Source organism: Protopterus annectens, chromosome 9.part0 (genome assembly GCF_019279795.1).
Source record: "Protopterus annectens isolate FY-2018-M chromosome 9.part0, PAN1.0, whole genome shotgun sequence".
NCBI classification, from domain to species: domain Eukaryota; kingdom Metazoa; phylum Chordata; order Ceratodontiformes; family Protopteridae; genus Protopterus; species Protopterus annectens.
This window is the reverse complement of record NC_056743.1, coordinates 892,893,215-892,919,373: the sequence shown is the minus strand read 5'-3', so window position 1 is coordinate 892,919,373 and position 26,159 is coordinate 892,893,215. Positions and strand designations below refer to the sequence as shown.

At 42.3% G+C, this 26,159-nt stretch overlaps 1 protein-coding gene across 1 annotated transcript in view; it reads left to right on the top strand.

The window, feature by feature from the left end:
- R3HDM2 (R3H domain containing 2) overlaps window positions 1–26,159 on the top strand; it is a 2,908,810-nt gene that overhangs the window by 383,059 nt on the left and 2,499,592 nt on the right. The window contains exons 4-5 of the mRNA XM_044083626.1: window positions 2,638–2,778; window positions 3,116–3,224. Of these exons, the coding sequence (XP_043939561.1) occupies window positions 2,638–2,778; window positions 3,116–3,224 (250 nt within the window). The remainder of the gene's footprint in view (window positions 1–2,637; window positions 2,779–3,115; window positions 3,225–26,159) is intronic.

The following is a 26,159-nucleotide window of genomic DNA, read 5'->3' as shown; positions in this document are numbered from 1 at the left end:
CTGTTCATACATTACCACTCTCCTTTGGTATGTGAGCAAACGAGGGGGAGGGGTCTTGTCTGCTTTGCTTGTTGGTTCTTCATACTTAAGAGATTGTTTCCCACTCAAAAGTCACCTTACAAGCAGTTTACATTAAATGTTCTGGCAGACACTCTATCATGTCCATGACTCAGTCCCATGAATGGATGCACCACAGGGATGTGTTTCTGGACATTCTTTACTGGTGGGGTACACCTCAAATAGATCTTTTTGCCTCCACTCTGACCAGACAACTTCCACATTTTTATGCCAGAGTCCCAGGTCCCCTGGTTTGGAAGGTGGGCACCCTTTCAGTATCCTGGAAGAGGATCTTTGTTTATGCATTCTCCCATTCCCACTGATTTAGGAAGTTCTGAAGATTCAGCAGGACAAATCAAAAATCTGGTTGATGACCCCCTTTTGGCCAAGCCAGCACTGGTTCCCTCTTCTGCATTTAACTAAGGGCAGTCATCGCAAGTTACCGGACAGGGTGGATCTTCTCACTCAAGGCAAGGGATCACTTATTCACCCACACTTAGCAACCCTGAACCTAACTCTTCAGGTGACAGGCTTCCGATCCCTTTTCAACACCTTTTCTCTGATGTGCTTCTAGCCCTGCAGGAGGCCAGGAAATCTAATACTAGGAAATCCTACTTGTCGAAATGGAAGAGGTTCTCCATCTGGTGTCTAAAGAAACAGCTAGATACATTCTCTGTGGATATCCCTCTAGTTTTGTCTTATTTATGTGAGCTGCTTAAGGCCGGATTGGCTTATTCTGTAAAAGCCTATTTATCTGCCATTTCTGCATGTCTACCTATATCTCCTCCCTTAACCTCTAGGCTAGACGTTAAGCTCTTTCTTGAAGGTGTCCTTCATATTAGACTTCCTAGGAAACCTGTTACACCACCTTGGGATTTGAATTTTGTGCTGGAAAAACTCAACCAAGCCCTCTGAGCATGCTGGGACACCTTCCTTAAAGCATTGCACTTGAAAGACTGTGCTGCTGGTGGCCATCACTTCTGCTAGGAGAGTCTCTGAACTCCCAAGTTTTAATGCTATCTCAACCTTTCCTCATTTTTCCACAAAGATGGGGTCTCTCTCTCTCTCCATACTAATCCCTCTTTCATGCCCAAGGTGGTTAATAATTTGTCCCTTAACCAATCTATTAATCTATCTACCTTCTTCCCCTCACCTCAAAATTCCAGTGAAAAGGTGTTACATACTTTGGATATGCACGATCAGCTCAGATTTTACTTTGATAAAACCAAGTGCTTTAGGAAATCTGAGCAACTTTTTGCTTCCTTTCACCCCAGGGTGCAGAGAGAGCCTGTCTCAAAACAGACTCTCTCTTCATGAATTTCTAAGTCCATCTCTTTCTGCTATGGTTTCCATGGCAAAACTTTCTTCCTCTGTGAAAGCTTATTCCATCAGGGCTGTGGCTTCATCTGGTATATTTTCAAAAGATTAGATACTGCTTCCATCTTGGAGGCAGCTACATGGTAGTCTGTCCACACGCCTTTACCAAACATTACAAGCTGTATGGCATCTACACATCCAGCGCAGGGTTTGCTAGGGCAATCCTGCAAGGTTTTGTGGAGAGTTCCTTTGTTCCATCCTCCCTTTACCTTTAATGAGCTTTGGTCCTCTCCATTATGTTATGAATACTGCTACATGGGAATAGAAGGACATAGAGTATCTGTGTAAAATCTTATCATAATTATAGCTGTCCTTCTCTTCTCTTCCATATTGCAGTATTCTATCCCACCCTCCTTCCCCCTTGGTCCTTGATTTTCTCTGGATGATAATTTGCCTCTCCTATTTTTTTATCCTTGGACTGGTGTTCTGACTGGGGCATTCAGTTCTGAGGATGGTACGTGCGGGTGCCACTTTTTATGGCCTATGCTTCCCCACAGTACAAGCAGTTAAAGATGAGGGCACTGATATGACATATCTTTCTAGAAAGGCAGTAGAGTCATGGAATGATGTGCAGTATTAGTTGAGATGGAGCCGGCATGATTGAATGATGGATAATGGAATATAAAATAATAGTTCTTTGATACTGTTTAGTATTTTAAGTGACTTTTTAATTTTTTGCTTGCAATACAGTGTGTGTATTGTGAAACCCCAAAAATGAAAGACTCAGAGCAGTGTATAAGGGTAAGGAACACAGTCTTAAGCTGCAGGATGAATGGCAGCAGCAGGAAGAACTGCTTTTATTCCGTTAAGTGTGAAGCTGCTGTATGACTTAGCCAGCATGCAAAGGCAGAGGGTTAAAATCTTTGACAGATGTCAAGAATATTTGGAAGAAACATAAAACAGCCATAGAAAAAAACATAGGCTGTTTAAATTCTTTTCATTTAATTGGCTAAATAAATAAATGAGAAGTTCTTAAAATTATCTATAGGAAAAATACCCCAATTTTTGTACAACTGGGGGCTTTTAACAGTGAATAGTATATATCAGAATATTTTGTCTTCTCAGTGTGTTTAATCCCAGCTTGTTACTGCATTCATTCTGATGGTGTTAGATGTTTGTTTGGATATATAGATGAGGTTTTGCATCTGTACAGCTTTAAAGCTTGTTCTTGTGTGTAACTTTTTTATTTTTTTTTCCCTTCAGTAATCAGTTTAGAAAGTTTCCACAAATGAGTTCATATCATCGGATGCTCTTACATCGAGTAGCTGCTTACTTTGGCATGGATCATAACGTTGACCAAACTGGAAAAGCTGTCATTATTAACAAAACCTGCAGTACAAGAATGTAAGCCGAGAAAACACTTTGAAAGAATAAATGTTGTTTCCTATGTTAAATTCATCAGTGATGATACTGAGGGCAGTTAACAGAAGGCAGTGAGCTTTTAATGTAATGAGCTTGCTAAACACTCATTTTTATGCAACTAACTTTTAGCCACAAGCAGTGCAGGAAGGTACTGTGATGTTTAAGCCTTGCTAAAAGAAATAATGCTTTGTAGGCTTTCTTTATGGTCTACTTTTGTTAGTGGTAGCTTGCATGTTTATAGAGCTTATCCTCAGAACTGCGGTGTCCTATGTGTATGTTGTTTTAATTTAACATATTTGTTTGTTTTATTGCTTTTTAGACCAGAACAGAGATTTTCAGAGCACATAAGAGATGAGAAGCTAATGGATTTCCAAAAGAGATTCATTCTTAAAAGGGATGATGCTAGTTTAGATAAAGATGATAACCAGGTAAGACCAGGAATTGCAAAGGTTGTAATTTAAAGTATTACTGATGCTAATCTGTGAAGCTCATTACACTATAGAGGATTCCTAGTACATATTTCTAGCCGGATGTTGTCATCTGGGGTGTGATTTGAATGAACCAAAGTAAATTTCTCTTACTCATTTAATTGATTCATCTTTTGTGTTCTACCAGCAGTGCAGTTTTTGCAGCTGTACACTTAACCGAGTTGCTGTGGTGATAATGTCTTATGTGGGGGTCTACTTCACATTATCGCAAGTTGAAAATATGGAACGGCGATAATGTCGTAAATGCCATGCATCAAAAGTGTTGGTGCGGGACCATGGTACAGTGGAGATGAGAAAATTTGCCCTTTCTTCACTGTAGTGCGACCTCGGAGTTGGTATATATAATTAGCGGGGGGTGTGGGGGGCATAGCCCCCCACAAGAACAGTTTCAATGTACAGCATTTTCGATGCTTTTGCCGTTCGATATTGTCATCTTTCGACAAGATAATATAGACGCTTATGTAGTGAGCTCCCCTTTCAATTCTGACCCTTCCCCAGAAGTCCCCATGGGGAAGGGCTGTAGGAAACAGGACTGCAAGAGAAGACATCTGGGCTAGACTCCAGAGCCTATCACTGAAGATACCGATTTTGAGAAGGGGGAGAGGCATCCCCAGGATTTCGTCTGGAAGACATCCCCTTTAAGCAATATTCTAGAATTGATGAAAGAGAGAAGAGGTTGGTCCACCGAAGTGCACTCAGAAGCGCTGGTATTCCTCAAGTCTTTTGGGGCTGGCATATCTACTTCCTTGGTGGTTTCGTCCACTGATTAGCTGATTGATTTAGTTTCTCTGCTGGCCTGGTAGGATCCCGATGTAGTGGAGCCTATCCCACAGAAACTGAACAGAATTTTGGTTGCACTTAAGAATAAATCTCATTGGAGCAAGGTCCTCCGGTAGATGCCATGGTTGCTGCAGCAGTCACCAAAAAGAAGCTCTCAGAGAGCACATGTATTCATCCAGGTAACAGAGTTAAGGGTGCTGGACAGATTTTGGAAATTGGACCTATGCTTCAGTTATGTTTGCATTCCACACACTGAATTACATTTACCCCATATGACACATTTCCAGAGGGATTTGACTAAGGAACAGTTAAATTCCATCTCTAGTAATCTGTCTGCTGACATTCAGAAATTTGGGGAGTCACAGCTAGCTAATCTGCAGTCTGTGACGAGCATGTCCATGCGTGCCTGCTGTCCAATACAGCTGATGGAAAGGCAAGGGTAGTAGGCACTGGAATTGCTGTTTGTTATGCCTGGATACGCGTCCCTTTGATTTTGAGGAAGGTTTCAAGATATCCTCCTTTAATGCTGTCTTTGATTGTTCAGTGCTCTTTGGACCAAAAGTTAAAGATGCTTAGCAGAAGCAAATGGGGTGGGTGGGGGGGGGGGCAAGACTGAAGTAGGCATATGATGTCCTTCAAGGATGCATCTGCAGTCCTTACAAATGGGTTGTCCTGTCGTCAGGCAGCCCTTCGGTCGGCTGGATTCCAAAGTCTGGGTCTGGCCTCGGCTGGTGTCGCACTTCACCCGACGTCATTGCGGCAGTTATTCGGGTATAAAGGCATCAGCCAACGCCATTTTCCCCAGTCTTTCTTGCCGCGTGGCACCCGAAGCAGAAGCTGTTCGCAAGTGCCGGTCAGTCAGAACCAGAGATTACTACTACCGAATACTTCTACTACTACCGAAGACTTCTAAAAAGCTAAGTACCCCGTTGGGGACTCTTTCTTGCCTCAGCCGATGTCAGAAAAAGTGAATAACTGTTTAACTTGTGGGAAACAAATACCTCATAAAGATTTCCACTCTTACTGTTTGCCTTGCTTAGGCCCAGACCACGACGTAGCAGCTTGTCTAGCCTGTGCTTCTTTCAACCGACGAACGCTTAGACGTCGGTCGGAATTTGCTGAAGAGTTTTTCGGCTCAGATTTTGCTTACATTATGCCGTAGGATCCTCCGACAGCGCAAATTTCTAAAAAACGCAAGGAAAAGGACAGACACTCGCGGTCCGCAGTTTCGACCGAAACCGCGGTTAAGCCTACCGCGAGTGTCTCGGTTTCGGCTGAAACCGAGTCCACGGTTCTTCCTTCGGCCGAAAGCTTGCCTCTTACCGAGGCCTCATCCAGCTTGGCTGAATCTGCTACTGAAATCCCACCTGCTCTTGCAGGTACACAGGATTTATCCGATACTATCCCTTTGGATATTTCTACCCCTGCACGTGGAGCTGCTAGGCCTCCTGCATCCATGTCGATTAAGGCCTTTGCCAGGGCAAAAACTTCCAAAACTGTGCCTGCTAAGACCCACTCTCACAGGCCCAGTTCTAGTTCACAAATGCTTAGTCTAGCAGAGGATCTCATTTCTTTGATCCGGGGATCCCAACCACATTCAGACAGGGCCTCTCACCCACCTCCAGAGAAGAGGACTAGAGTAGAGCCCCCTGAGCCAGTTTCTTCAGATGGCTCCTCTGATGAATCAGATAATTCAAACCCTCCAGAGGCCCCCTTTTCTCCTTATGAGGACTCTGATGCAGAAGAGTCCATTCCTTCTGCCTCTCCGCCTGAGGAATTTTCTTTTGGGGAAACCTTGCATGCTATGAGGGAACAATTTCAATGGCAGGGCCAGGATTTTTTAGACACTAGGAAAAGGCTTAGAACCTTCCTGCATTTGCCACAGCATAGGCCTTTAGCCATTCCTCCAGTACTTACTGTTGTGGATGATGCTTTTAATGATGCTTGTACTGCTCCTGATTCTCTTCCTCCGGCCCCTGCTAAGCCCGATAGGTACTACAGGGTCCCGGACACACATTATCATTTGTATAAGGCTCCTTTTGCAGATCCCAAAACTATCTCACAGAGACCTAAAGCTGTAGCAGCTACCTCTGCCAAAAACCCCCTCCCCTCTGAAAGGGAATCCAGGTCCTTAGAGAGATGGGGTAAAAAAGTTTACACTTCTGCTACTCTTTCAGCTAGGGCCTTGAACTGTCAATTCCATATGATCCAGTATCAAGAATTTATGTTAGACCAGTTAACTAAAAAGCTGTCCTCAGATGAACCATTAGACAAAAAATCTGTTCAGGAAATGGTACATAACATTCAGCAGGTCAGTAATCATTCCTTAAAATGCGGCTATGATGCACTGGAAGCTTCCTTTAGATCAGCCATGACTGGCACAGTGATCAGAAGACATGCATGGTTGAAAGAACAGGCCTTACCAGATCATGTCAAATCAAAGCTGCTAGATGCTCCCATGGACAAGATCAATTTGTTTGGCTCTCCTGCACAACAGGTGCTGAAGAAGATGGAAGAGAAGGCAAAATCTGTCCAGACAGTGAAAGATTTCTTACAGGTCCAACCTCCAAGGTTTAGCAGGAATTGGCCCTCCAAAAATTGGTCCTTTCCAGACACCTCCAGAGCTCAGAGAGGCAGGAATAGGCGCTCAAGAGGCAGAGGTCAATCCAGAGGTGCCTACAGGGGACGTCAGTGGCAGGCTAACAACCAGCGAGGTACAGCCACAGATGCAGCCGCCACCACCACCACTACTACAGGACAATCACAGTGACTTGGCTCTGGCACCGCCTACCAGGGAACAACTAGAAGCACCCTTAGGCGGGAAGCTAGCCTTATTTTCAATAAACTGGCATTACATCACAGGAGACAAGTGGATTTTGCAGACAATAGACCAAGGTTACAGGTTTCACTTCCATACTCTACCAAGGAAGAGAGGAATGCCAAACCTACCTCCAAATCAAAAGGCAGAAGCTCTAAAACAAATAACTCACTTACTAAGCATGAGAGCTGTAGAAAAGGTACCACGTATGGAACAAGGACAGGGATTTTACTCCAGACTCTTCCTGGTACCAAGGAAATAAAACCAATGGAGACCTATTCTCGACCTGTCCGCTTTAAACACATTCCTCATTGTCCCAAAATTCAAAATGCTGACCCTACAGCAGCTTCTTCCCATGCTGGGCAAGGAGTCTTGGCTGGTAACTCTAGATCTCAAGGAGGCATACCTGCACGTCCCCATACAACCAAATTGCAGAAGATACCTCAGATTTCTTGCAGGATCAGAGCATTATCAATTCTCAGCATTGCCCTTTGGCTTATCTACTGCACCCAGAGTATTCACGAAATGCCTGGCATCAGTAATTGCTCATTGCAGGCTTCAGGGAATTCAAATTTACCCTTACCTGGACGACTGCCTGTTACAAGTGGACAACAAAAACAAACTAACAGAAGACTTGAAAAGGGTCATTTATCTACTGCAAGCCCTGGGATACATAGTCAATATAAAAAAGTCAAGACTGATACCATCCCAAAGGATAACCTTTTTGGGTGCAGAACTGGACACATCAAGACAAATGGCATTCCTAACAGCAGAAAAACAGGAGCAACTCCCTCTCTACTTCTTGGCATTGACAAAGCAGAACCAGCTAACAGCAAGAAAAGTCCTGCAAGCTCTCGGTTACATGGCATCCTGCATAATATTGGTTCCACATGCCAGACTGCATATGAGAAAGTTACAGTGGTACCTAAGGAATTTATGGTCTCAGCGCAAGCACAGCCTAGAAACCCAAATTCCAATAATCCCATGCCTGCAACAAGAATTCCAATGGTGGGCTCAGGCCTGTCAATCAAACAAAGGACTGCCCTTCCACAGCACTCAACCAAGCCAGACAATCACAACGGACGCCTCAGACCTCGGTTGGGGGGCGCACATGCTGGACAAGTGCATACAAGGCTTATGGACTCAAGACCAGCTGCACCTACACATAAATCAAAAGGAAATGCTGGCAGTAAAACTGGCAATTCAGACATTCAGACCATTTCTTCAACAAGGCCCACTGTTGATAAGGACAGACAACACCACAGTTATGTGGTACATCAACAAGCAGGGAGGCACACATTCGTACCCTCTATGCCGGATGGCAATGGACCTCTGGAATGTGGCCCTGAGCTTCAACATCCAGTTACAAGCAATTTTTGTGCCAGGAAAAGAAAACATTCTAGCAGACATACTAAGCAGAACTGCCACGGATGCCCACGAATGGATGCTGCATCCGGACATCTTCAAAACCATTACAAGACAGTGGGGGCTACCAGAAATAGACTTATTTGCATCCCCACGCAATCACCAACTGCAGAAATTCTGCACAAGGACGTACCACCCACTTGCTTGGAAAGTGGACTCCCTATCTTTCAGTTGGAAAAACCTGACAGCATATGCATTCCCACCACTTCCTTTGATGCACAAGGTGCTATTGAAAATCAGAGGACCGTCCAAGGATCATCCTGATAGCTCCAGACTGGCCAAGGCAGCATTGGTACCCATTACTGAGGAGCATGTCTCGGGAACAAATATGGACTCTACCTCTAGTTCCCTTACTGTTAACACAGAATAACTACAACACCCTGCATCCAAACCTGAAAACACTGCAGCTGACTGCCTGGAACATTGCATAAGACCAAATAACCCAAATTTATCCCAAAGGGTTAAAGACATTATCTTGGAGGCTCGCAGACCCTCAACAAGAAAAAATTATTCAGCAAAATGGAAAAGATATCTCATTTGGAGTACTGCAAAAGGAGAGAATGTGTCACTGGTAAACATAGCTAACATCCTGGAATACTTGGCAGAGCTCTTCCACAACGGCCTGTCCTATTCTTCCATTAAGATTCATGCATCAGCTATCTCAGCAGAATACAACTTGGATCCTCCACTCTTCTCACATCCTCTGCTCAGGCAGTTTCTGAGAGGAATTAAAAATGTAAAACCACCTAGGAAGCCACCATTGCCAGCATGGGACTTGAACTTCGTGTTAGAAAAGTTGACACTCCCTCCTTTCGAGCCAGCAGCAACAGCAGAATTACAGTACTTATCATGGAAAACTGCTTTCCTGCTTGCAATCACTTCAGCAAGAAGGGTATCTGAGCTACAGGCATTAATGGCAGTACAACCCTTCCTGATCTTCCATCAAGATAGAGTATCCATGAGAACTAATCCTACTTTTATGCCAAAGGTGGTCTCCAGAGTATCTTTAAATCAAGCTATCCACCTACCTACATTCTTCCCCAACCCGCAGAACAGGGGAGAAAGACTGTTGCATACCTTGGATGTACAAAGGCAATTACGTTACTACCTGGACAGGACCAAGAGCAATAGAAAGACTGACCAGCTACTGGTAGCATATGCGACAGGAATGGAAGGAAAAGCAATTTCAAAACAGACAATCTCTAAATGGATAGGAAATTGCATTAGATTTTGTTACTCCTACCATGGGAAGAAAACTCCAGAAAACATCAAGCCTCACTCTACAGGGGCTACAGCCACTACCACAGCTTTCTTACGAGGAGTGGCTACCAAAGACATTTTAGAGGCTGCTACTTGGAGCTCCGTGCATACATTTGCCAAGCATTATAATTTACCTTTATACACCAGATCCCGAGCAGGTTTTGCCACTGCTGTTTTGCAAGGGATCTTAACTACACCATAAACTAATTTCTCCTCCTCCCTCAGTTGGGCTATGGTATTCTACCCATTTGTAAGGACTGCAGGTGCATCCTTGAAGGACATAGTACAGTTTTGTACCTACCATAAATGTAGATGTCCGATAGGAATGCATCTGCAGTCAGGATTACCCACCCTCCTTTCCCCTCTGTGGTACTCCTAGGGTATTTGCCCATCTTGTAGCTAGCTGGGGGAATCTATTATGGTGTATTTGTTTGTATATATGTACATACATGCTTATTTTTTGTTTGCTCTCCACTATTTGGAACCATTTGCATTTATCCAAATTTAGCCTTCTTAGTGGGCTCCTGGCATCTGGGGCAAGAAACACTGAGGAAAATGGCGTCGGCTGATGCCTTTATACCCGAATAACTGCCGCAATGACGTTGGGTGAAGTGCGACACCAGCCGAGGCCAGACCCAGACTTTGGAATCCGGCCGATCGAAGGGCTGCCTGACGACAGGACAACCCATTTGTAAGGACTGCAGATGCATTCCTATCGGACATCTACATTTATGGTAGGTACAAAACCGTACTTTTTTCCAGTGCCCAAAGGACCTTTGCCCAAAACCAAAAGGGTGGTAAATGGTTGTGGTTTTGGAAATCTCATGGTTTTGGCCAAGACACTTTTGCTGACAGAGTGCTAGCTTTTTTTAACGTCTAACTGCAGTTAGTGGACATTTCCAGTTTTTACTTTTGCCAAAATTAAACATCCATGAATGACCTCCTTGAAATATTTCAAAGCTTTTCTGAAAGAAACATTTCTCCTTAGACCTCCTATCAGGGATCCATTTTCTCCATGGGATGCGAATGTTATGTTGCAAAGGGTTAACCTTGTCTTGCAAACCAAAGGATCTCTCATCTAGAACTGTGGCTTTCTCCATTGCTTACTTTGCTACAATACCCATGGATTAGATATGTGCTGTGGCTACTTGGTCAACATTTCATACTTGTCACATTATAAACTTGAATGTACAGTCTAGACTGTGTACCTCCTTTGGCTCCACAAAACTTTGGAATATCCTTCCATGAATCCACCTGGGTTTTAGATAGCTTGGAAATCTTTCCCATCCATTAAGACAGATGGGAAAGACAACACTGGACACACAAGATATGTGCTTAACGTAATGCTAGATCTGTGTTGCCTTGTTTCATCCAGCTCAACATTTTCTGTGTCCATCTTGCATCCTCAATTGTCACTTTTTGGTTCTTGGTTGTTTGGTTGGACCTGACCAGGGGCCTTGTCTTTTTTTGACAACCAGAAGCTGTTATTCATTTTTTATGCTCAGTTATAAAGGTTGATGGGTCTTTTTTTCCACTGGTTGAAGTGATAGCTTCAAGCAGGCAAACTCGATTTAAGGTAATCTGGAGGACCAGAGGAAATTATGGATAGGGGAGGACCCAGAGCCCTTGATACATACTCTTGAAGTGCATTGGTCTGATCTAGTCTGATGTGATAACCCATCCGTTGAGGTGGACAGAACACTGCAACACGGAATCTAGTATTTTGTTAAGTACAATAACTATCAGTGTTGTCAATTTTCATTCTGTCCTAAACTGTTGGGTTCAGATACCATCCTCCGGTCTGACTTGGCCATTACTAAAGCTCATGGTAACCAAAAAGCTCTCAAGTTTCTCCTTTAATAGATCAAAAAAAACATCTCCTTTACCATAACATCTAAGGACGGCACCACCATCTCCCCTTCTAACCATACCAAACTTCTGGGCATTGAAATAGACAATAATCTCCACTTTGATGTTCACATCTCACATACCATAAAACTAGTACACAAAAAACTAGGCTCCCTATACAGGCATAAGTCCTTTCTCTCACAAAAAGCAACAGTCACTCTTGCACAAAGCCACCTCCTCTCAACTCTATTATACGCAGCACCAATCTTTGCCCAAATCAGACAATGTGACCTAGACAAACTAGAATCATGCTATAATAAAATAGCCAAGTTTGCTACTAACTCAACCTATAGAACCCATCACTGTGTTGCACTAAAAGAACTAAAATGGCTTGAGCTACCACAGCTACTTAACTATCACCAGCTGGGCACAGCTTACAATATTCTCAAATATCCTGGAAAAAACCCTCATTATCCAACCTACTTACTATCTATACTACAAACCGATACCTAAGATCCAGTGAAAAATCTGTCCTCTCCATCACCAAGGCTAACAATAATGCAGGGAAAGCACTCTACTCCCACACCGTTGCCAGAAATCGGAACTCTCTTCCCCTATCTGTGTCCACTGCCCCCTCCACATCCATATTCAAAAACTCCCTCAAATCGCACCTTCTTAGTACATGGTTATGCCCTTGTATCACATAACCCTACCCATACTACTATTAACTCCCCAATTTCCTCTCTGATCACATGCTGGAGCTCTGATCCCCTGTAGGCTTGGTCATCTGAAAGGGTACTTTTAACTGTAGAATCTTACTTGATATATTTTCTTTTCTTACCAAAGTATGACTGACGTTGTCTTTTTGCCCATGTTCTATATCTTTTACCTGGAGTGTTTTTATTAATTCTTGTTATATTACTATGCTCAGCATACATGATGTAACCTGTTTTGTGTATTATGCTGGATGTACTGTATTTGTATAACCTGATGTTGGAGCTTTTCTCCCCGGGCTTCCGCTGAAAATGGACCTGGTCCAGTTGGAATTTCCCGGTTAGCAAATGTAAAATAACTTCTGGCTAGGGGCCAATCATTACCAATTTCGAGCCCTAACCTTTGGTCTCACCACAGCCTCCAACGTGTTTACCAAAGTGATGGCGGTGGTAGCGGCTCACCTGAGGCTTTAGGGGATTCAGGTCTATCCGTACCAAGACGATTGGCTCCTCACTGCTCCCACCAGGCATCTACTTTCCCAAACCAGGGATTACTTTATGACACTTACCCTGAGTTTGAGTATCACAATCAACTCATGCAAATCTCTACTAGAGCTGTACAGGTGATAGACTACATTGGTGCCAGGATAAACACACTCCAGGGCAAAGTGTTCCTGACCTCGGAGAGAGTTCAAAACCTCAAGATGCATGTCTCCCTAATTTACCATTCTCATCTTCTGACAGCGGAATCTGTATTGAGGGCCCTAGGCTCGATGGTGGCTACCATAATTCTCCTTCCATGTGCCCGACTACACATACGGATTCTTCAGTGGACTTTGGCGGTTCAGTGGTCCCTGTTGGATTTACCACTAACCTATCCTATCCATCTAAGTCAAGTGTGTCTGTTGTTCCTCATATGGAGGATGAGCTCTCCGGACATTTTGGAGGGACGACCCTTCGTTCCAGCCCCGGCCCAAGCCACAGTGACCACGGATGCCTCCCAACTCTGGTGGTTGGGGGGCATTGTTCGGGCAGGACAGTCCAAGGCCTGTGGTCCCCCTTAGAGACCAGTTTGCATATCAGTGTCCTAGAGATGAGTGCGGTCCTTCTAACGTTACAGGCCCTTCATGCCATTCTTCCTCTGAGGACGATTGCTATTCAGTCAGACAACAAGTAGGTAGTCTGGCATGTCAAGAAACAGGGAGGGACCAGATCTTATCCCCTTTGTCGCGAGGCCATGAAAGTGTGGGAATGGGCAATCTCCACTGGTCACTTTCTTATCACAACGCACATTCCGGGACGGTCCAACATTCTAGCAGACAGGCTAATGCGGACCATTCTGATGCGTTATGAGTGGTCTCTGAATCAGTAACAGAACAGATCTTCAGCGAGTGGGGTCAACCTTGCTGCGATCTCTCCGCATCTCCTTCCAACGTGAAGTGCAGCAGGTTTTTCGCTCTGAACCCCCCACCATGGTAGTCCCCCAGAGATGCTCTAGTTCATGCTTGGCCTCCTGGTCTTCTGTATGCTTACCCGCCAGTCCCTCTCATCCCGAGGTTTCTGCAGAAAGTTTGTCGACTGGGGAGCAAGGTGATCCTTATTGCCCCATTCTGGCCTTGCCAGTTTCCCTTCCTTACTCTCGCCTTCTGGCTCCACCTTGGATCCTAGATCCTTTTCAGGATCTGAATTCACACCCATCGGGGGTGCCTCATCCAAATCTGGACAGCCTGAAGCTCACGTCTTGGCTGTTCCAGTTTCAGTGATTGCTAGGACTCCCGGACTTTTCTCCTTAGTTAAGTCTCTTTTGGGAGCTGCTTATAAGTCTTCAGCCAGAAAGGTTTATTGCAGCAAGTGGAAACATTTTTCTTTCTGGGCCTCTCAGAGGAGTTTAGATCCTTTCACGGCTCCTATTTCCACTATTCTTAATTTCCTAGCTGATATTTTCCAGCACGGAGCTAGTTCTTCTACTGTCAAAGTTCAGTTGGCTGCCATTTCCCATTTTCATGTGGGTGAGAATTCTGCATCCTTGGCATCTTCTAGACTGTGTAAAGCCTTCATCAAAGGCATCTTTTTGCTACACCCCCTGGTCAGAGAACTTGTCCCCCCGTGGGACCTTACTATGGTTCTCCAAGCTCTGGTTACCCCGCCTTTTGAGCCTGCCGCTTTTGCTGATCTAAAATTTGTATTGTGGAAAACAGCTTTTCTGGTCGCTATTACCTCTGCTAGAAGGGTTTCGGAATTACAGGCCTTGTCCATAAAATTCCCGTACATGATTTTTCATAAAGATAGGGTTTCCCTTCGAACCAATCCATCCTTTTTTCCTAAAGTGACATCACCAGTCAATATCAATCAGACTAAATTTGCCTGTGTTCTTTCCTAATTTTTCCAACAGGATGGAATACAAATTACACATGTTGGATGTTCACAGACAGTTACGATTCTGTTTGCACAGGACAAAAAATTTTCGTAAATTTTATTTGTTTCGTTCTATAGACCCTTTTTGGGCAAACCTATTTCCAAGGTCATGATAGCTAGATGGATTTCTTCATGCATCCTGCAGGTTTATAAGGACAAAGGCATGTCTCCTCCAGGTCCGGTTAAAGCTAAAGCTCATTCCACTAGATCCATGGCTATGTCTGCAGCTTTCTGCTCTAGGATGTCTTTGGATGACATTTGCTCTGCAGCTACTTGGTCCTCATCTCATAGGTTTATTGCCCATTATAAATTGGATTTGACATCTAGAAGGAGAGCATCCTTTGGCTCCATGGTGCTCAGGAATATCCTTCCATGAGGGCCACCAAGGAGTTTAGTAGCTGGGGACTCTGTCCCACAGGTTGAAGATCAAATGAAGTAAACTACTTCAGATAAAGAAGTTATGTACTCACCATAACGTTCCTTTTGGCACATGTTCAGCCTATGGGCTGTATGTATAGGTTACAAGTATATTTTCAGGTCAGGTTATAAGTGTAAGTTCTGCTAACTCGATCTGGGGATGGAAGGCAAGGGAGGTGCATTATGAGTAAGGGGAGGAGTCGGGAATTCAGAGCTGATGTTAGTAATCTTTGCCGGCTCTGATCCGATATGGATCCATATTCCCCACAGGTTGAAGACAAATGAAGTACAACTACTCAGATGGAACATTATGGTGAGTACATAACTTCTCTTTTTCTCTTGCTCCAGTTTCACTAGACAGTCAAGTCTAGCACGGGGTCCTGTACAGGCTATTTGACTCTACTTATCACATTGTTTCTTTTTTCTTGAGATTCAAGAAATTGAATGTGGAAAGGAATGTTATGGAACAGGTCTTTTTTTTCTCCTTTAAATTCTGATTCTGACTCTGAGGGTATCATGTTATATGAATCTCCCTTTCAAGTATGCTAGTTCTCTGAGACTGTTTCCATAATGTGACACTGTTTTCAGTGTAAGAACACACAGTTTTTGCATTTATTCAGAAAATACTATGAAATTATTCGGCTGAATTCCCAGAGCCTCTTCCCATTCCTCAAGTGCTGCCAGCATTGGAAGAGCTGCTTGTCACAGCCTGTGGTTTCCCTGATAGCCAACAGTTGCACCTACAAAAGCAGGTAGAATGTACAAAAAGTTCTTCGGTCTTTCAAGTTTCTGTGCGCTCATCCCAGACCTGACTCAGCAGCTATAGCGTTAGTCAGTCCAACTACTGCCAAGCATTTTTTTAATTCTAATCCTTCCCCTCTGACAATAATGGTAAAATGGTAAGCTTGGGGGAAAAAGTGTATACTTGTGCAACTTTAAGTTTTAAAATGTTTGTCAGGCTCATATGGTAAAATTTTTTCTGACTAATTGTGACAGAATGAGGAATATTTTATATCTGGTTCCTTCCTGTGAGTAAAAATTTGCTTTGTCTTGTTTATTTTCTTTTTCTTCTCTTAGGTCAGTACTCATTGTTTAAAGTGGTGGCTATGACTGTGTAGATACTACATCAAGGGTGGTTGCCACTGTACTGTGTTGAAGAGGTTTGCCTGGCCACACCTCCCCGAGGATGTAACAAGATTATAAATTCACCTTGGGATACTCTAAGTTTATGGACCTTCTGTTGCAGAGCTTGTCAAAAATGTGTTGGAGGATTAATCTGATATAGCAATCTCTCTGATTTTTCAGCTCTCCTTTTCTAATTTTTCCAAAGGTTTTTCCTGATGTTCATCGTGTTACACTGCTGCAGTCATTACACTTGGGTTATCCAGCCGTCAGGCGGTCCCGCAGTCGGCCAGAGTTCCTAAGTCTTGGTCCGGCGTCGGTTGCTGTCGCTTCTTCCCTGACGTCAGTGCGCCAGGGGCATATAAGATGCATCCGACGCCATTTTCTTAAGACTTTCTTGCCGAGCGGTGCCCGAAGCAAAAGCAGTTCGCAAGTGCTGGTCGGCAGACTCCTGAGATTTTCAAAGTCGAATTTCAGATCCAAAGTCTTCAATAAAGCTAAGTACCCCGTCGGGGAAACTTTTTTCTTGCATCAGAAAAAGTTAATAATTGTATTTCTTGTGGGAAGCAAATACCTCATAAGGACTTCCACTCTTACTGTATTCCATGCCTAGGCCCTGATCACGACGTCACTAGTTGTCGGTTTTGTGCTAGATTTAACAAACGCACTATAAAACGACGTTTTGGTTTTGCTTTGCACTACTTTGGCCGAAGGTTCAATTATACAATGCTGTCGGAACTAAAAAACGCAAAGACAAGGATAAAGACAGGCATCCAAGGTCCAAAACCGACGACAAATCCTCTTCTAAGCCAGTCGCCAGTTCAGTGAGGCGCTTTCGCAGACCCTGACACCCACTACCTCAGAGCCACAGGCTGCTTCCGACTCCCACGTGGAGACAACTAGGCCTCTGGAAACTCAAGGTATTGGGCCTACGGAAGCTAATCCCTCAGATGGGTCCAGAGCCGCTGAGCAGGCATCGGCTTCTGAGAGTGTTTTCAGACCTTCACAACTTGCCATTAAAACAACAGCCAAGACAAAGGTGCCATTAAAGACAAAGAAACAAGTACAGCATTCTCCTGGACAGTCCTCCATGCCTAAGAAACAGATGCTTAAAATGGCTGAAGATCTCATTACTCTAATCAGGGGTTCCCATCCCCCTCCTGAGAAAAGGCCTAGGCAGGATACAGACTATGACTCCTCTGATCAGGTTTCCATTTCCTCTGATTCCTCTTCAGACCAGGGATACTCTCTACCTCCTATGAGGACTCTGATGCTGAGGAATCTATCCCTTCAGCCTCTCCTCCTGAGGATTATTCTTTTGGGGAAATGTTACATACCATGAGGGAGCGTTTCCATTGGGAAAGTCAGGATTACTCTGAATCCAAGAAAAGGCTCAGGGATTTCCTCTTATTGCCTCAGCACAGGCCTCTGGCTATTCCGCCTGTGCTAGATATTGTGGATGATGTGTTCTCTGAATCCAGCTTATCTCCTGACTCTCTGCCCCCTGCTCCAGCCAGATAGGTATTAGTCCCTGACTCTCATAACTTTCTTTACAAAAACCCTTCTGCTGATCCAGAAACTATTTCCCAGGGTGCAAAAGGGGTTAAGGCTTCCATTGCAAATATTCCAGAGCTTTGGATAGATGGGGAAAGAAAGTATACACGTCTGCAACTTTAGCAATAAGAGCTTTAAATTGCCAGTTTCACATGCTTAAGTACCAACAATATTTAATGGCTCAATTAAAACAGAAAATGCTTGCAAGCGCAGAAGCTCCTGATTGTAAAGAAATGCAGGCTTTATTGCATGCAGTTGAACAGGTGGGAAAACATACTCTACGGTGTGGATTTGATTCTTTAGAGTCCTCTTGTAGAGCCGCAATTACAGGTTCTGTTATTTAAAGACATGCTTGGTTAAAAACAGAGTTTACCTGATCACGTTAAGGCAAAATTATTGGATGCTCCTTTACAGCATGTTACCTTGTTTGGTGTTAAGGCAGAAGAGGTGTTAAAGAAAATGGAGGATAAAGATAAATGCAAACAGTCAAGAATTTCTTACAGGTACAGCCACCTTGGTTTAGCAGAAATTGGCCAACAAAGAATTGGTCCTTTCCAGTGTCAGGCAGGCCAAAGAGAGGCAGATACAGACGCCCAAAAGGCAGATGTCAACCCCAAGGCTCAAACAGACAACGACAGTGGGGCACCTCAACCACAAAAGAAGGTGAGGACAAGTCTCAACCTTACAGGAAACCGTCACAATGACTTTCCTCTGCGTACTCCAAGCACGTCCCTTTTGGAAGCCCCCTTAGGGGGAAAACTAGCACTTTTTTCTCAAAATTGGCAAACAATCACCCAGGACAAATGGGTCCTGAATATTGTGTCTCAAGGTTACAGATTCCACTTTCATACTTTACCAAAGCTAAAAGGAATGCCAGACCTACCACAAAATCAATGGGCAGAGGCACAAAAACAAATGTCAGCCCTCATGGACATGAGAACTATACAAAAAGTACCACAACAGGAACAAGGACAAGGATTTTACTCAAGACTCTTCCTGGTCCCCAGAAAGGGCAAAGCCTGGAGGCCCATACTGGACCTTTAAATTCTGAATACTTACCTGGATATTACGAAATTCAAAATGTTGACATTACCCCAGCTTTTACCCATGCTGGGCAAGAAGGCTTGGCTTGTTACTCTGGACCTCAGAGGCATACTTGCATGTCCCTATCAGACAAAATTGCAAAAGATGCATCAGATTCAAAGCTGGTACAATGCACTACCAATTCTCTGCACTGCCCTTTGGCTTATCTACTGCGCCCAGGGTCTTCACAAAGTGCCTGGCACCAGTAATTGCATTTTGCAGACAAAAAGGAATTCAAATATATCCTTACCTGGACAACTGCCTCATTCAAGCAGAGATAAAGGACATTCTTCTACAGCATCTGGCGTTTGTATAAAAAATTGCTAATTTCTCTAGGGTACACAGTAAACAAAAAGAAGTCAAAACTAGTGCCCTCACAACAGATTACTTTCCTGGGTGCCAGCTTAAATGCAACGACCCAGATGGCTTACCTCACGCCAGACAAACTAGTTCAACTAACTCAGTATTTTCAATTACTGGCAAAAAAGTCCTATCTCCCTGCAAGAAAAATTCTGCAGGCCCTGGGATTCATGGCATCCTGCATACTACTAATACCATATGCCAGACTGCATATGAGGAAATTACAATGGTACCTAAAGAGTGTTTGGACACAACACTCTCACAGCTTAGAAGCAGTAATTCCAATGATTCCCTGCCTACAACAGGAGTTCCGATGGTGGGCACAGGCATGTCACCTAAAACAAGGGTCAGCCTTTTACCCAACCCACAGCCAGGCAAACTCTAACAACGGATGCTTCGGATTACACCTGTGGAGCACACATGGCAGGAAAATGCATTCGGGGCAAGTGGACCACAGACCAGATGCATCTTCACATCAATCAGAAAGAGATGTTGGCTGTTCAAAATGCCCTAACAGCCTTCAAGTACCGTCTACATCCAGGACAACTATTACTAAAGACAGACAACACCACAGTAATGTGGTACATAAACAAACAAGGGGGCACTCATTCTTATCCCCTATGCAGGCAAGCCATGACCTTGTGGAACACAGCTCTAACGTACCAAGTTCACCTGCAAGCACAATTCTTGCTAGGAAAGAAAAATACTCTGACAGACGACCTAAGCAGAAATATCATGGACCCTCACGAAAGGAAATTGAATCCACAAATCTTCAGCATGATAACACAAAAATGGGGATGCCCAGACATAGATCTTTTTGCCTCCCCACTGAATTGCCAACTACAAAAATTCTGCACAAGGACTTATCACAAACAAGCATGGAAAGTGGATGCTCTTCTGTTCAGCTGGAAAAACCTAAAAGTCTATGCCTTCCCACCACTGCCTCTCCTTTCAAAGGTACTCCTAAAAGCCAGATAAGAAAAACCACAGATGATCCTGATTGCTCCAGACTGGCCACGCCAGCACTGGTACCCTATCTTAAGGAAATTGGCTCAGGGCCCACCATGGATTTTGCCCCAAATTCCACACCTTCTGACTCCACAAAACAATCAGATCCTGCACGGCCAGCTCAAAACCCTAAACCTGGCTGCATGGCAGATACTTTAGTTAAAAACAAATAATCCGATCGGCAGTACCAAGGACACCCTCAGGAAAATATATATGAAAGTGTATAGTTACACAAATCCGCCAAACCCTCCAGGAAGATTCATGTCCAAGCCCAGGGGTATTTTAATTGTAAATCACCCAGGATGGTATATTTAGGATGGTGCACTTCATGTTTTAGTTTTTACATTGGGAAGACAGAAAGACCATTGTGTAGAAGGGTTTACAAACACTTATACGATGTGAGAATCAAGAAAGATTCTAACGCTTTCTTTAAACATTCCCTTGGCTGTCCCAACATGGATTTAAAGTTTTTTGTGGTAGAACAGGTTGAAGTGGACCCTAGAGGGGGAAATTGGGAGACCAAACTGGAATATCGGGAATTGTTTTGGCAATTAAAACTAGATGCCGCAAGGACCCCCGGGTTGAATGACAACATCAATATTAGTAGTGTTTTGAGAATGAGAGCAGCAAGATTATAGGCATAGACCACTGCGGTTTATGCTTGATACACGGTCACTTGATTGAATTCTAAAGGGTTACTCTTTCTTGTATATACTGAGTAGAAATTTAATTATACATTTTATTTATTGTATTAATATTGATTAATTTCTATTTATTTATATAATATATACATAATTTAAACAGTATATATTATTAAGAAGGGTATAGAAGCATCGTAAATACAACAACATACTAACCTTTAATTAGTATTATAACATATATTTTTCTTTAAAAGTATTTAAAACTTATTTACAATAATTTAATGTAATTATTAAGAATATACACTTGAAAGGGAAGTTTTTAACCGCATTTATTATGTTTTTACAATTTTTAATGTATTTTAATTGATTGGAATGCATTTAACTTCATTTACAAAATGTCACATGTTCAAAGTTTGGGTATTTAAACCCACCACTGGTTTCATTGAATTTTGTTCTGAGGAAGCCTGGGATTGAACCTGGGTGAAAGCGCTTAACTACTTGTTTGTACTGTTTGGATTTTAGTTGCAAATAAACTACGTGATTTTTCATCTGTTTGGCGGATTCGTGTCACTATACACTTTCATATATATTTTCCTGAGGGTGTCCTTGGTACTGCTGATCGGAATATTTGTTTTTGAATTTTGTTCATTCTTATTGTGGTTTTCCTTGAAATGGCTGACGAACAGGGTACCGACATCTCCAAGGGAATACCTAGTCTATTTAGAGACAGTGCAGTGAAGGATTGTGGCAACAACACTCCGGTTTCGAGGAGTGAATTCAATCAAGTTATTGCTCTACTGACTGAGCTGAATAACCGGCTGTCGAACAGGGAAGAAGATATTGCTACCGGTCTCCCTGGTAACCAACAACATTATCACGAGTCTGTTTTAAGACGCAAAGATAAGGCGATTTGTCCCATTGAGGTGACAGAGGCCAACAAACACACGGCTTCAACTTCTACAATGAATGGAAATGATATACGAAATGGGAATACTAACAGTAAGGAAAACACTGGGTCGGTGACAATCCATGGTGCTCGTAACAGGACAACCAATTCCAACCATGGTTTGGCGCCGAACTTCGAGACATGGACCAACAAGAAATTCAACTTTTTGGAAGGTACTGAGTCCAAGGATTTGAATGTGAATTTCGAAGACAGTTTTAAGGTATTTAAAAACAAGATGCATGTTTTTAAATCCAACCAGCTTGAGATTGACTATCTGAGACATTGTGTCAAGGTTAACAGAGTGCCGAAGGGGTTACGTTTTTTCAAATACCCCAACAATGTAATACCAGACAGCCCATTACATCAGGAGTTGTGGGAAGTTTTCAAAAGGGCAGGAATTGAAGTTTTGAATTTACTCATTAAAGAATATGAGGGGAAGAGTGAACATTTGCTGAAAGACTTGGACAACTTGCAGCACAGACTAAATATTGAACAATTAATTGAAAAAGGAAGACATCAGTATGATAATGTATTTAGTGAAGTTGATGTATATTGTAACAAGATTTTGGACAGAAAGATCAGGAAGTTGGAAAGGGATTTACAGGAATATCAGGAAGGGAGGGCCTATCCATTACCCAATTTTACACCACACAACAGCTTTCACGACAATGTGTTCCCTACTGTAGGGGCTGATAACTTTAATGAGAATTGACCTAATGACTACAATCCTGAGGGTCAGGGTCTTAGAAGAAGTGAAAGACTGGCGGAGAAAGGGAGGAATGGGTCCAACCAGGATTTTTATTTTCAGAGAGGGGGGAGGGGGGGACTTTTCACGGAACACTTGGAACAACTAGAATATTCAGGTTTATTAGAGGCATGTGAACACACAACAGGGGGATATACCCATGATTCTGTAGAAGGGTGCGAGACATCTGTGATTTGTAAATCGGGCAATTTCAACATTTTCAATTTCACGGAACTTTCCATTACTGAGGATTTCTTTGGACTTTTTACGAAAGGGTTTCACTATGTACCCTCTAGGATGGGGAGTGCGGTCAACACGATTATTGATTTAAAAATGTTTTTGAGGAGTTTAAATTTTAACATTTTGTTTAAGGGGCAAGCACCAACCAATAGTGAACTGGTTAGAAGAAGTACTTTTAACCCACCCATTCACCCTTCCTTGAGAATTTTCAAGGAGGTAGTGGAAAAGGAAATTAGAAATATTAGAACAACCAATACGACTGGCAGTAAATACAACATTTTCTCAGTTGAAGACTATGCAATATTAGATCTTTTGAAGTTGCACAAAATTAGGGTTATGAAACCTGACAAGGGTGGGGGTGTTTTGTTAATGCACAATTATGATTGAGAGTTACATGTATAACATTTTGCAAGACACTGAACACTATGAAGTCGTTTCAAAGAACGAAATTAACATAGGATATGCAAAAATTAAATACTATTTACATGACCACTTGTTACAGGGTGCATTTAACGAGAAATTGTATAATTTTTTGAATGTTGGACATCCTAGAATACCCACGATTTTTGGTATTCCTAAAACCCACAAGGGGATTGAAAACATTAAATTTAGACCAATAGTGGCGGGAGCAGGGGGGATTACTGAACCCTTAGCTATATTTGTGGACACCACAGTGAAGTCTTTTTTGGAATTAGTTCCACACATCTGTAAAGATTCATGGGAATTTTTAAAAAAGATCAACCGTGACATGTTTCGTACAGAATTGTTGATGGCCACTATTGATGTTGTAGAACTTTTTCCCAGTATTCCCCATTCTGTGGGGTTGGATTGGTTCTCTAACATTTTAGTGAAGGAGTTTGGGCTTGACCACAAGGCCACTAATGGTGCTTGAATTTACAGAAACGGTACTAACAAACAATTATGTGTTTTTTAATGGTGAATACTACCATCAAAAAAAGGGAGTGGCGATGGGAGCATCCTGTGCCCCTTTATATGCGAACTGTGTTTTGTACTATTGGGAAAAGTATTTCATTTTTGAAACAGAATGGAATGGGTATATAGCACATTGTTAGATTTTTAGATGACATTTGTATATTTTGGATGGGGACCAAGGAAGAATTAAATAACTTCTTTGAATATATTAATCAAACCACAACATTTTTAAAGTTTACCATGAAGGTGGAGGAAGATAAATTGAACTACTTGGACACTACTATTTATAAGGATTTCACTAATAGTTGTTTTCAATCCAGGTTATATCAGAAGAAAACCTTTTCTAATAGTTATTTGCATTTCGATAGTGGTCACCCTATGTACCAGAAAAGGGGAATAGTGAAGGGCCAATTCATAAGGGCATCAAGGATGACAAGTAAAAATGAAGATTTTATTAGTGAAACTCAGTATATTAAATTATTTTTAGAAAGGAAGTACCCTGAGGACTTCATTAATCAACAGTTGGACGATGTGTTACACAATAGGGAATTGAAATATTTTCCATTGATTGGGAAAGGTACTGTCACTACTACTGTAATTAGCAAAAGTAATGAATTTGGCCCGGATACCTTTATCCACACATTTTCAGACGCATCTTATTTAACTGAGGAAACTATTAACAAATTCTGGTATATCTTGAAAATTAATGACGACATATCAGAACATATTCCTGCCTTCCCCAAATTTGTTCGAAGGAGAGACTTAAATTTGAAGGAGTATTTGGAAAGGGGGAACAAGGACTATATAGAGGTTCCCAAACATCAAAAGAAAGGCACCTTCAAGTGCGGAATGTGCCATCAATGTTCTTATATGGCGGGTATACCTTCTGTTTTTATTCCCTCCAGGAAGATTCATGTCCAAGCCTAGGGGTATTTTAATTGTAAATCACCCAGGGTGGTATATTTAGGATGGTGCACTTCATGTTTTAGTTTTTACATTGGGAAGACAGAAAGACCATTGTGTAGAAGGGTTTACGAACACTTATACGATGTGAGAATCAAGAAAGATTCTAACGCTTTCTTTAAACATTCCTTTGGCTGTCCCAACATGGATTTAAAGTTTTTTATGGTAGAACAGGTTGAAGTGGACCCTAGAGGGGGGAAGTTGGGAGACCAAACTGGAATATCGGGAATTGTTTTGGCAATTAAAACTAGATGCCGCAAGGAACCCCGGGTTGAATGACCACATCAATATTAGTAGTGTTTTGAGAATGAGAGCAGCAAGATTATAGGCATAGACCACTGCGGTTTATGCTTGACACACGGTCACTTGATTGAATTCTAAAGGGTTACTCTTTCTTGTATATACGGAGTAGAAATTTAATTATACATTTTATTTATTGTATTTAATATTGATTAATTTCTATTTATTTATATAATATATACATAATTTAAACTATATATTAAGGGGTATAGAAACATCGTAAATACAACAGCATACTAACCTTTAATTAGTATTATAACATATATATTTTTCTTTAAAAGTATTTATAACTTATTTATAATAATTTAATGTAATTAATTAAGAATATAGGAATATACACTTGAAAGGGAAGTTTTTAACAGCATTTATTATGTTTTTACAATTTTTAATGTATTTTAATTGATTGGAATGCATTTAACTTCATTTACGAAATGTCACATGTTCAAACTTTGGGTATTTAAACCCACCACTGGTTTCATTGAATTTTGTTCTGAGGAAGCCTGGGATTGAACCTGGGTGAAAGTGCTTAACTACTTGTTTGTACTGTTTGGATTTTAGTTGCAAATAAACTACGTGATTTTTCATCTGTTTGGCGGATTTGTGTAACTATAAACTTTCATATATATTTTCCTGAGGGTGTCCTTGGTACTGCTGATCGGATTATTTGTTTTTGAATTTTGTTCGTTCTTATTGTGAGATACTTTAGTTAAACAGGCAACACCTCTCTCTAAAGCTGTTATGGATGTCATTTTGGAGGCCAGGAGGCCTAGCACCAGGAAAGCTTACTCAAAAAAAATGGAAGAGATTCTGCGCCTGGAACCAGGCTCACAGCCTTGACCCTCTTGTTCCAAACATTCCTCAGATTTTACAATACTTAACTGAGATGCTGGACAGAGGCCTATCCTTTTCATCAATTAAGATCCACGTCTCTGCCATTTCTGCACATTACAACATGGATCCTCCTTTATTCTCTCATCCCTTGCTAAAACAGTACCTCAGCGGGGCTCGAAACAAGACCGCCCCGGAGAGCACCAACTTGGGACCTCAATTTCATTTTGGAAAAACTGACCCTACCACCTTTTGAGTCAGCCAATACAGCCGATCTAAAATTTTTATCATGGGAAACAGCTCTGCTCCTGGCAGTAACTTCAGCACGAAGAGTCTCAGAGCTACAGGCATTAATGGCAGTGGAACCTTTTATAATTTTTCATCAGGACAGGGCATCTTTAAGGACAAACCCTACCTTCATGCCAAAGGTAGTATCTAGTGTGGCTCTTAACCAAACCATCCATTTGCCAACTTTT